General features: G+C 36.0%; 1 protein-coding gene across 1 annotated transcript in view; it reads left to right on the top strand.

Moving 5' to 3' along the window:
• The window catches only part of neo1a (neogenin 1a), a 156,239-nt gene that overhangs the window by 98,069 nt on the left and 46,191 nt on the right, over positions 1-11,979 (top strand). Inside the window, exons 5-7 of the mRNA XM_016563001.1 lie at positions 3,376-3,512; positions 7,982-8,136; positions 8,243-8,363. Of these exons, the coding sequence (XP_016418487.1) occupies positions 3,376-3,512; positions 7,982-8,136; positions 8,243-8,363 (413 nt within the window). The remainder of the gene's footprint in view (positions 1-3,375; positions 3,513-7,981; positions 8,137-8,242; positions 8,364-11,979) is intronic.

Here is an 11,979-nt window from a genome sequence, read left to right as displayed (position 1 = left end):
TTAAGTATCTTTGCAGAAAAGATGCATGAACTACAACTACATCTTGTACAAACTTGTCTTAAACATATTATATGTTCAGATATAATACGAGGAAAATTATTTTAAAAAATCTCAAAAGTCAAGGTAATTCAAATTCAAAATGACTGAAGATATAACACCAGTAGACTATTATTATCTATAAATGTTCTATAAAAACAACAGCAGCTTTCAGCCTGTCATGCTGATGCAAACATAAAATATCAGACATACAGTAGTTACAGGTTTTTTATTCACTTGCGCTGCTTTTCCATCATTTTTTCTATGTAAACATGGACGTGTTTGACTGTTGCACTCACATCAATTGCATTCTAAAAACACAGCGCTCAAGTTAAAAGAAGTTCACTCCCATATTCTTGCATGTTTTTTCCTATCCCACTGCCCGCGTAGCATCTTTGTCAACACAAGCGCATTCTGTGTGAATGGCTCCTAGCGATATGACACTCACATCAATTGCATTCTAAAAACACAGCGCTCAAGTTAAAAGAAGTTCACTCCCATATTCTTGCATGTTTTTTCCTATCCCACTGCCTGCGTAGCATCTTTGTCAACACAAGCGCATTCTGTGTGAATGGCTCCTAGCGATATGAGCGGGTCACACGTGACCGGTTAATCATGTGCGCCGACAGGTGGTCGGATCGTTCTTTTCTCTTTACTGTTATCACTGGCTTATTCTCAAAGTGTATAATTCTAACGTTTGGTAATATTTCTATTCAAAATCGCGATTCCTCGATTTCTAAAAAATAAAATCGTGCCAAAACATTAAATTCGAATTAATCGATAAAATCGGAAAAATCGCCCAGCCCTAAGTCTGTATATTTTAACTTTTTTTTTTTTTCTAATTTATATTATTTTTAATCAGTAACATGCTGCAGTTCCAAGGAGTCTAAGTGAATCTTTCAGACTTAATGAAGTGAAATTACACAATGACAAATGCAAAGGATATTGTCAGTAAGTCACCAGTAAGGTTGTGCCTCCCTCACACATTAATGTTTTGAAGGCACTTGACTCGAGACACATGCAGAGACAATTGCAGCTGAGAGGCACTGATGTGTGGAACTTCAGTATTCACACTCTTAAAAGAACATATGAGTAATAATGTCACAGTCCATGAAAGAAAAACATGAAGACTGAAGCGTGTCTTAGGTGGAAAAGCTCCACAGTGGGCCTATGTGTTTCATTGCGTGTTCTTCAGCCCAAAAGGGCAAAGACCTCCTTTATGAGACCTGCTGGTTTTCCTGTGGGATGAGGTATGTGTGATGGTTGAGGTGCAGTTTCTCTGAGCACAAGACTTTTGAGTTACTCGCTCTTATGCAAGTGGCGAGTGTAATGGACACTGTCAGGCTGCCCTCTCAGGACTTCAGAGTGCTGTTTTATACTCTGCAATTTATAAATGGTAGATTTTGGTACTGGAAATGGTGTAGGAAGGACTTGCTCTTATTTAGGTGTTCATTTATTCTATATTTTGGCTAATTTTATAAAGCTTGTATAGTACTGGATTGTACTCCCATCTCTGTTGATTTAACTGATTAAATCAGTCACTTAGAATTCCACAGATTTTTTTAAAAGCTTAAAAAAAGGTTACAACATAAAAGGGCAAAAATAAAATAATGAAGAACCTTTGAGAGCACATGCTTGTTGTTTCCTAGAAAACCCACAATTTTGAATGCAGCACATGGTTCAGGTTACTTGCATGTCTGAGACTGAGAGACAGGCAGAGAAATAAAATAGGGAATGTGTCAGTGTGAGAATGCTGGTATTAATGTGCTGGTGTTTGATGCCAGTCGATGGCTGACAGATCAGGTTGAGTGGAGGTTCTGCAATCTCCGCATCCCTGTGTTCTCTGTGCAGGAGACCATCCTGCTCCTCTACCTCATACTGTGGCCACTCTCTTCTTCTTTCTAAGCCATTGATTCCTTGCCCAGCATCACAGCATGTGCCCTATGTTGAAAATTCACCCAGCCGAATGTTGATAGTATATCAATAAGGCAAAGAAAAAAATTAATTGCTGCAGAAATCATTTTCTCAATTTCTACCCAAATTGTGGTGTTGACTGCATTCATCAAGCACAGCCATTCAACCCCGTTAGCAGAAAGAAAAAAAAATATTATTCTTTACTTTAAAGCTCAGTAATTACTACAAATGAGAACTTATGGTAACAGGGATAAAAAATAGTAAATAAATTTAGACATGTCTTTTGTACTCAGACTACTTTTGGTAACGGATTAAAAAAATAGTTTAAAAAAGTAAATCCAGACATTTTTTTGTATTCAGACAACTTTTGGTAACAGGGCTGAAAAATAGTAAATTAATTAATTAATTCAGACATGTCTTTTGTATTCAGACAACTTTTGGTAACAGGGCTGAAAAATAGCAAATAAATAAGTAAATTCAGACATGTCTTTTGTATTCAGACAAACGGAATGTAGCGTTTGGTCGCGCTACATGCTGATAAAAATTGTTAGCTACTGGAAAAGCTACACTGTTTTAAAAGTAGTGTCGCTACTGTAAAGCTACTGAAAAATGTAGTTAGGCTAGTAGCGTCGCTACTTGTAGCTAGCTACTCCCCAACACTGTGCATTTTGTATTCAGACAACTTTTGGTAACAGGACTGAAAAATAGTAAATAAATAAGTAAATTCAGACATGTCTTTGTATTCAGACAACTTTTGGTAACATGGCTGAAAAATAGCAAATAAGTACATTCAGACATGTATTTTGTATTCAGACAACTTTTGGTAACAGGGCTAAAAATTAGCAAATAAATAAGTAAATTCAGACATGTCTTTTCTATTCAGACACCTTTTGGTAACAAGGATGAAAAAATGGTAAATGCATAAATAAATATTCAGTGATGTCTTTTGTATTCAGGTAACAGGTAACTAATTATTATAACTAATTATAAATTAATAATAATAATAATGATAATAATAATAATATAGTTACCTTGACATTCTAATGTGAACTAACAATATTTTCCTACTATCACTACCCTCTTAGGGAAGAATACCCTTTATCCTAAGCATCATGCAGTACAATTATTACCTGGACAATCCTCCTGAAGCACCCTGGGATTAAGTGCCTTGGTGACCTCAAGGGCACAATGGTGACCCATTCATTTTTTGCCCCTGGTGGGGATCAAACCAGAGACCTTCTGATTACCAAGCCTGACCTTTACAGCTAAACCACACACCACAATGTTGAGGCTGCCCTTTTCTGCTAGAATGCACTGCTAGAAGGACCATATATAATGCAGTTTTTGAATTAGCGTTGGGCTAAGTATACATTTAACTTTCTGCAGGGAGCTTATTGACATCGCCTTTTTCTCTTCTCCACACAGCAAGGGCCGCTTTGAAGTGCTTGGCGGAGGCAGTCTGCGGATCTTCAATCTCACTGAGAAAGACACCGGTGTGTACAGCTGCATGGCAGACAACACCAATGGATCCATTGAGGCCCAGACTGAGCTCACGCTGAAAGGTAAGATTAAACCTCACTGCTTTATAAAGGACTAGTCAGGTGATTGTCACGTCACACTGTAAAGCTCTTTCCTCTAGTACTGTTCAGAGGAAGTGTTGCATTTTCTCGGTGACATTAAGTTCTGTAATTTGATTGCACACTCTGATCACACTTCAGACACGTTTACAGAAACAGTTATTGGGTTCTCTGTAATTGCCCAAGCTGTAGCTTTTGGGCGGGACTGACTAGTGCGTGAGATGTGATTGTGTGATGATAAAAGGGAGGCGAGATGGTTCAGACAGGTGTGAAATCACAGAGAATAGAATAGAATCTGGGCTGTAGATTTCATGCAGATATGTGGAGTGTAATGAGCGTTGGCCATCTGTCCATCTGCTGGGAATTGATCCTACACTGTGACGAGATGAAAAGATGAAAGATACTGGAGGGCACCCAGCCCCTACTTTTAGGCCCTTTGCTTTGCCTTTGTGGGTGGGAGAGGTATTGTGTTGGAGCGATAGTACAGTAAATCCAGCAGCTCACAAAGGAGGTGCAATGCCAAACTCAAACCGAGCAGCTCCCAGAATCCAAGCGAGTGTCAAACACTTGCTATGTTTTTCTTTCAACATGGGCTGTTTCGTCAGTGTTCTGAATAGAGATGCTCTGGCATCAGAAATTTGTTTTGTCAACATTTTTATGGTATGATTGTCACAGAAAATAATTTCAGTGGTCCCTTTGCCCATTTAAGTAGTGAAAACTGTATTGAATGTGCACTTGTAGTATAAAGTATATTTTAAAAAACTGTACTTGCATATAATACCAATCAAATAAAAGGCCACTTACGTGTATTTACAGTGAGTTCACTAATCAAATCAATTTTAAGTCATTATGTTTTAAAAATCATATGTCATGCATTTAATAAAGTACACTTATATTGATGTGTTGACTAACATGCTAAAGCATGTGTAAAATACTTGATTATAATTTTAGTAATTTATTTGATATTATGTTATTAAAATATGTAATTACAAAAATATTTAAATACATTACATACAAGTTTCAAGTATTTTTCAGTTTACCATAAATGCTTGTCAGTACATTCAACAGTACACTTTAATCATATTTCAAAGACAATATAAGTAATTATGAAATAACATATAAAGATCTACTTATGTTCTAATTAAGTGGGTCAAAAACACTTTTAATTCCAACTTACTGCATTAATATAAATGTAAACTCTTAAACATTTTCATTTAGTTTCAGTTAACATGAAGTAGAGTATCCAAAAACATTCGGTTCCCACTTAGAAGTATATTCTTCTAAAGTATATAATTTCCCTATTTTTCCTTTTTTTTTTTTTAAGTATGATAAAGTGTACTTCTTTTCCACAAAAGGACATATGTAAGGACAGGCCATAAAAGCAAAATACACACTGTTTTAAAAGTAATAGCCACAAGACTTCAACATAATGCATGTTGGCATTAAACAGTGTGATTGAATTGCTGAATAACCTATGTAATATTTATAACTATACTACACTCACAGGAATTACATTGGTAACACACAACCAGAAGTTAATTTGCCCAGAACAGTAGTCCCACTTCTAAAAATGCTTCACAGCTCAAATAGTAATAGGTTTTGCTGAATGATGCATGCTGAATAATTCATCTTTCTGCATGGAAACCCTTTGGACACTCTTGTTTACTCCTATTGCAAGTTTTTTTTTTTTTTACAAATCAAAATTGTTTTGTTGTGATCAACATAATGCTATTGATAGAGCAGGTCGTATTGCATCCAAAACCATCATGTGTTCCTGTTTCAAGCGTGAAATAAAACAATGACTTTCATGTCTTGTTTGCTCAGTTTTTAAATGTCAACCAGTGGGCGCAGAAGAGTTATGAATACATTCTGCTGCCTACATTACTAGTCAACATGCAGAGAGATGTGTGCTAGTGTGAGCAGGTCAGATAGATTTTTTGTTATACTGTAGGTGAGAAACCCAGAATCCTATTAAACTTTGATAGACTGTCTTTTCTGTGCTACGCAAAACATAAGGGAGTAGCTTGTAGGTTGCTGTTTCTTAGCCTACTCTGAAATGCAGGGTAGATGACTAGAAACAACGTTGTGTGTTGAGCTTTGACATTGTCTGTAATATAGCAGGAAACCTGAGAAATGCTCCTGAATGCAAGCAAGGCGGTGATAAGAGCTTTGTGGTCATTTGAGATGTTTTATCATCACTATAATCTCCCGCTAGAATGTATAGGAGTGTAACCTATGGCAGCTTGTTTCCTCCACGGAATAAAAAATAAAAAAGGTAATTTTTATCTCACAATTCTGCCTTTTTCTTCAACTGCAAGTTTATATCTCTCCATTCACTTTTTACACTCTAAAAAATGCTGGGTTAAATATAACCCAGCGCTGGGTTAAAAAGGGACAAATCCAGGTATTGGGTTGTTTTGACCCAGCGGTTGGGTTGTTTTGAACCCAACCGCTGGGTCAAAACAACCCAATAGCTGGGTTTGTCCCTTTTTAACCCAGCATTTTTTAGAGTGTATAATCCAGCCAGTCCCTGATCATAAAACCATGTCCTGCTGTAACATATTTCATACTAGGAAGTTTATCAGACTATGGAAGTAAAATAGGCTGTGAATTGTTTTCCATATTGACTTTAATATTAAAAAAATGGCTTAAGATGGTTGTGTAACAAAAATGCAAAAGTGTGTGCAATCAAACATCAGCACAGCCTTTATCTGTATATTTGCAGCTGATGCAACATTTTTACAGTCAGTGGCCACTGATATGAGTGCTGCCCTGCGTATGTGCTACTGGGTTTATGTGTGTGAGATATACTGAGTGATTGAAACACAAACCATCTGTCCCGTGTGGAGCTGGCGTGAGCAGGAACCCAGCAGTGTGTGACAAGTGTTTTTCAGCAGGTTGTGTTTGCAGGCCTCAGCAAACTGCAGGAGCACATACTAACAGCCATTCATCACCTTACCTCTGTCAGTTTGGCCCTGATGCTGCAACTTATGTTAGATATACAGTTCCAGATCCTGTAGAACCCAGTTCATCTGGAAAACATCCAATAGGCTTCATTTTAGCTCAACTTACTGTATATCTAGCCATAGCTTTATGTAGCCATTTTCTCTTTTGGCTGGTTTTCTACTAAGAATTTTAAGTCTTATAAATCTTATTTTATGTTAATGACAATCTGTAGTCTCTATTTGCTATTTTTACCCTTTGCTCATTTTGCTCACATTTATACATTTAGATTTTTCTGTTCACTTCCACACATAGAACTTTATATATAATATAATATAATATAATATACGTAATGTATACCGTATATATGTGTACACGTATAATAAATATAATAAGTAAACGTGTAATAATATATTATAGTATAATATTTAAGAATTACATATATAATTTATGTAATGTCACATTCTAAATCTTTTCTTTTGCTTATTGTACAGTTTATTTGTAATAATGCCAATTTTTCTTTCAATTAACCTTATAAACAATGTATTTTATAATATTAATTTATGTATATTTTATATACATTTATCATTTATATAATGTATAATGTGCTGGGCTTGCTGTAAAGTTTATTTTTTAATTATACTAATTTTTCTTTTAAGAGGAAAATAAATTGTAATTATGGTTATACATACATCTATATTTATATCATTCATTAAATTATTCCATTCAATTATTCTAAACATTTTTGTGTTGGTTTTAGGAACATAAAGTATTTATGAAATCGTTAATATCACTTATAATGTGACGTTACATTTTAAATATTTTCTTGTGCAGCTTTTTAAAATTTATTTATTTTGTGCAATTTATTTGTAATTATGCTTATTTCTCTGTTTAAAAATAATTATATGTACTGTGTATGGTCTGAGCGACAAATATCTATTTCATACTTTTATTTAAATATTTAAATATCAGAGCCTTCAATCAGTACATACTGATTTATGCAAGGGTGAGGGCAAGTGTATTAATCATATGCAAGTGATAGTAATGTTTTGTAAATGTGCAATTCGTATAAAATACACAACAACTGAGGGTTGTGGTTGTGTGGTAGAGAATCAGGCACAGCACAGAGCAACAATCCAGTTACATCCCAACAGACAGGCCTGAATCATTCTGGTGCACACTACCTTGTTATTGAGATTATCTATGTCCTGTTTATCTTCTCCAAGATCAAATAACCTCATTTGCTAATGGGAAGCCTTTGGAGGTTATGCATTTTCCTCTGGCTATTAGGAAGAACATATTTTAGCCACATCCTGGTGTTTAGGGTATTTTTAGAGGTTGGGAAAAGTCAAAAGCAGCATTTTCTTTTCCTAATCGAATCATATTGCTTTCCCGAAATCATTACTGGCATTAAGCTATACAGACATTTGAAACATTATTTCTCTGAAGAAACAAATGTTCGGTTTCTCATGCTCACATGATTTGTTTTGTTTTATTGCTTTTCTTCTCAGCTTCCCCACAGTTCCTGAAGAAACCAGCTAACATATTTGCTCATGAAGCCACAGACATCATCTTCGAGTGTGAGGTCACCGGCTCACCCGCTCTCACCATCAAATGGGTGAAGAACGGAGATGCCGTCATTCCCAGCGACTATTTCAAGATCATTGTAAGTTGCCAGCTTGCCCTACATGAGTGAGGAAATGCTGTTGACCCTCTGATAAATACAGTATTTCTTCTAGATGACAGCGATGTTCTTGTGTGCCTCTTCACAGAAGGAGCAGAACTTGCAGGTGCTGGGGCTGGTCAAGTCAGATGAAGGTTTCTATCAGTGTTTAGCTGAGAATGACGCTGGCAATGTCCAGGCAGGTGCTCAGCTCATCATATTGGATCAAGGTATGTTTAACAGCATATTTGCTTACATTCAACTTCGTTAAAATAGTTTCCCTTTGTAAACCCTGCTGGAAAATCCAGCTTAAAAAGGTTGTAGCTTTAAATAGTTTCCAGCTGCTTTAGGATTTTAATTTATGATCAATAGCTGGTCTAGATGGTTAATCAACTGGAATAAAACTGCTGGGGCCAAGGTTGACCTGGTAGACCTTCTTAATTATGCTTGTTAGAGCTGTCAGACCTGGTCCTGGACCATACGTTGTTATCACCTGGTTCATCCTGGGAAACTCTTAGTTTATTACACTCTTACATTTTCTGATGTTTAAATCCCATCATAAAAGTGTTCATAACATCTCATTATGCTGTAATGGTGATCCATTTAGTTTTCCAACTACATCACAACTATTTTAGTATTTCATTAAGCAATCCTAAACATCTCAGAGAAACTGGAGGATGTATCCATGTAGATGATCTTTTTTTGATACAAATCTAATTAAAGGTATAGCAGTGTTTGGTGTAAGTCAGGTGCATGATGCCATCTGCTGCAGCTTCCTCTCTGGCAGTGCCACCTGTTCAGTGTATGTGTGTGCCAGGACTAGAGTTTAATGTTAAATGTGCGGTTGAAATGCTGTTCTGGGTGGTTGCTGGGATATTACTTACTGATCAGGGGTGCGCTTCCTAAACAATTATGTAACCCGCTTCTTAACTAACCTAGCATGATGCATCATTGTAGAAACTAACTAGCTAGTCACAACTGTTTCCCGAACATGAACCCAACCGCTGGGTCAAAACAACCCAATAGCTGGGTTTGTCCCTTTTTAACCCAGCATTTTTTAGAGTGTATAATCCAGCCAGTCCCTGATCATAAAACCATGTCCTGCTGTAACATATTTCATACTAGGAAGTTTATCAGACTATGGAAGTAAAATAGGCTGTGAATTGTTTTCCATATTGACTTTAATATTAAAAAAATGGCTTAAGATGGTTGTGTAACAAAAATGCAAAAGTGTGTGCAATCAAACATCAGCACAGCCTTTATCTGTATATTTGCAGCTGATGCAACATTTTTACAGTCAGTGGCCACCGATATGAGTGCTGCCCTGCGTATGTGCTACTGGGTTTATGTGTGTGAGATATACTGAGTGATTGAAACACAAACCATCTGTCCCGTGTGGAGCTGGCGTGAGCAGGAACCCAGCAGTGTGTGACAAGTGTTTTTCAGCAGGTTGTGTTTGCAGGCCTCAGCAAACTGCAGGAGCACATACTAACAGCCATTCATCACCTTACCTCTGTCAGTTTGGCCCTGATGCTGCAACTTATGTTAGATATACAGTTCCAGATCCTGTAGAACCCAGTTCATCTGGAAAACATCCAATAGGCTTCATTTTAGCTCAACTTACTGTATATCTAGCCATAGCTTTATGTAGCCATTTTCTCTTTTGGCTGGTTTTCTACTAAGAATTTTAAGTCTTATAAATCTTATTTTATGTTAATGACAATCTGTAGTCTCTATTTGCTATTTTTACCCTTTGCTCATTTTGCTCACATTTATACATTTAGATTTTTCTGTTCACTTCCACACATAGAACTTTATATATAATATAATATAATATAATATACGTAATGTATACCGTATATATGTGTACACGTATAATAAATATAATAAGTAAACGTGTAATAATATATTATAGTATAATATTTAAGAATTACATATATAATTTATGTAATGTCACATTCTAAATCTTTTCTTTTGCTTATTGTACAGTTTATTTGTAATAATGCCAATTTTTCTTTCAATTAACCTTATAAACAATGTATTTTATAATATTAATTTATGTATATTTTATATACATTTATCATTTATATAATGTATAATGTGCTGGGCTTGCTGTAAAGTTTATTTGTAATTATACTAATTTTTCTTTTAAGAGGAAAATCAATTGTAATTATGGTTATACATACATCTATATTTATATCATTCATTAAATTATTTTTTTTGTGTTGGTTTTAGGAACATAAAGTATTTATGAAATCGTTAATATCACTTATAATGTGACGTTACATTTTAAATATTTTCTTGTGCAGCTTTTTAAAATTTATTTATTTTGTGCAATTTATTTGTAATTATGCTTATTTCTCTGTTTAAAAATAATTATATGTACTGTGTATGGTCTGAGCGACAAATATCTATTTCATACTTTTATTTAAATATTTAAATATCAGAGCCTTCAATCAGTACATACTGATTTATGCAAGGGTGAGGGCAAGTGTATTAATCATATGCAAGTGATAGTAATGTTTTGTAAATGTGCAATTCGTATAAAATACACAACAACTGAGGGTTGTGGTTGTGTGGTAGAGAATCAGGCACAGCACAGAGCAACAATCCAGTTACATCCCAACAGACAGGCCTGAATCATTCTGGTGCACACTACCTTGTTATTGAGATTATCTATGTCCTGTTTATCTTCTCCAAGATCAAATAACCTCATTTGCTAATGGGAAGCCTTTGGAGGTTATGCATTTTCCTCTGGCTATTAGGAAGAACATATTTTAGCCACATCCTGGTGTTTAGGGTATTTTTAGAGGTTGGGAAAAGTCAAAAGCAGCATTTTCTTTTCCTAATCGAATCATATTGCTTTCCCGAAATCATTACTGGCATTAAGCTATACAGACATTTGAAACATTATTTCTCTGAAGAAACAAATGTTCGGTTTCTCATGCTCACATGATTTGTTTTGTTTTATTGCTTTTCTTCTCAGCTTCCCCACAGTTCCTGAAGAAACCAGCTAACATATTTGCTCATGAAGCCACAGACATCATCTTCGAGTGTGAGGTCACCGGCTCACCCGCTCTCACCATCAAATGGGTGAAGAACGGAGATGCCGTCATTCCCAGCGACTATTTCAAGATCATTGTAAGTTGCCAGCTTGCCCTACATGAGTGAGGAAATGCTGTTGACCCTCTGATAAATACAGTATTTCTTCTAGATGACAGCGATGTTCTTGTGTGCCTCTTCACAGAAGGAGCAGAACTTGCAGGTGCTGGGGCTGGTCAAGTCAGATGAAGGTTTCTATCAGTGTTTAGCTGAGAATGACGCTGGCAATGTCCAGGCAGGTGCTCAGCTCATCATATTGGATCAAGGTACGTTTAGGAATGAATATTTTCTAAAACTCTTAATGGCATGTTTGCTTGCATTAAACTTTGTAGAAAATGTTCTCTTTGTTAAACCCTGCTGGAAAATCCAGGTGGTAGCTGGTTTAAATTGTTTCCAGCTGCTCCAAGCTGATAATATATGATCAGTAGCTGGCCAGTAGATGGTTAATCGTTAGGAATAAAGCTGCTGAGGCCCAAGTTGACCTGGTAGACATTCTTAATTAAACGTGTCCTATTATGCTCTTTTACAAAGTCTTGATTTTGTTTTGGGGGTGTACTAGAACAGGCTCTCATACTAGGTTGTTTGAAAAACACATTATTTTTCACATATTTTACATTATTACAACACCTCTCTCCCCAGTCTGGCATGATGAACGGCTCGAATAGTTCTTGAATCAAATGAAGGCCCGCCTTCTGAAATATGAAATGTGCTGCGATTGGTTAGCTGGGTCAGTGTGTGTTGTGA

Source organism: Sinocyclocheilus rhinocerous, unplaced genomic scaffold (genome assembly GCF_001515625.1).
Source record: "Sinocyclocheilus rhinocerous isolate Xijiao unplaced genomic scaffold, SAMN03320098_v1.1 scaffold830, whole genome shotgun sequence".
Taxonomy (NCBI): domain Eukaryota; kingdom Metazoa; phylum Chordata; class Actinopteri; order Cypriniformes; family Cyprinidae; genus Sinocyclocheilus; species Sinocyclocheilus rhinocerous.
Note: the sequence above shows the minus strand (reverse complement) of the source record. Positions and strands in the feature narration are given on the sequence as shown.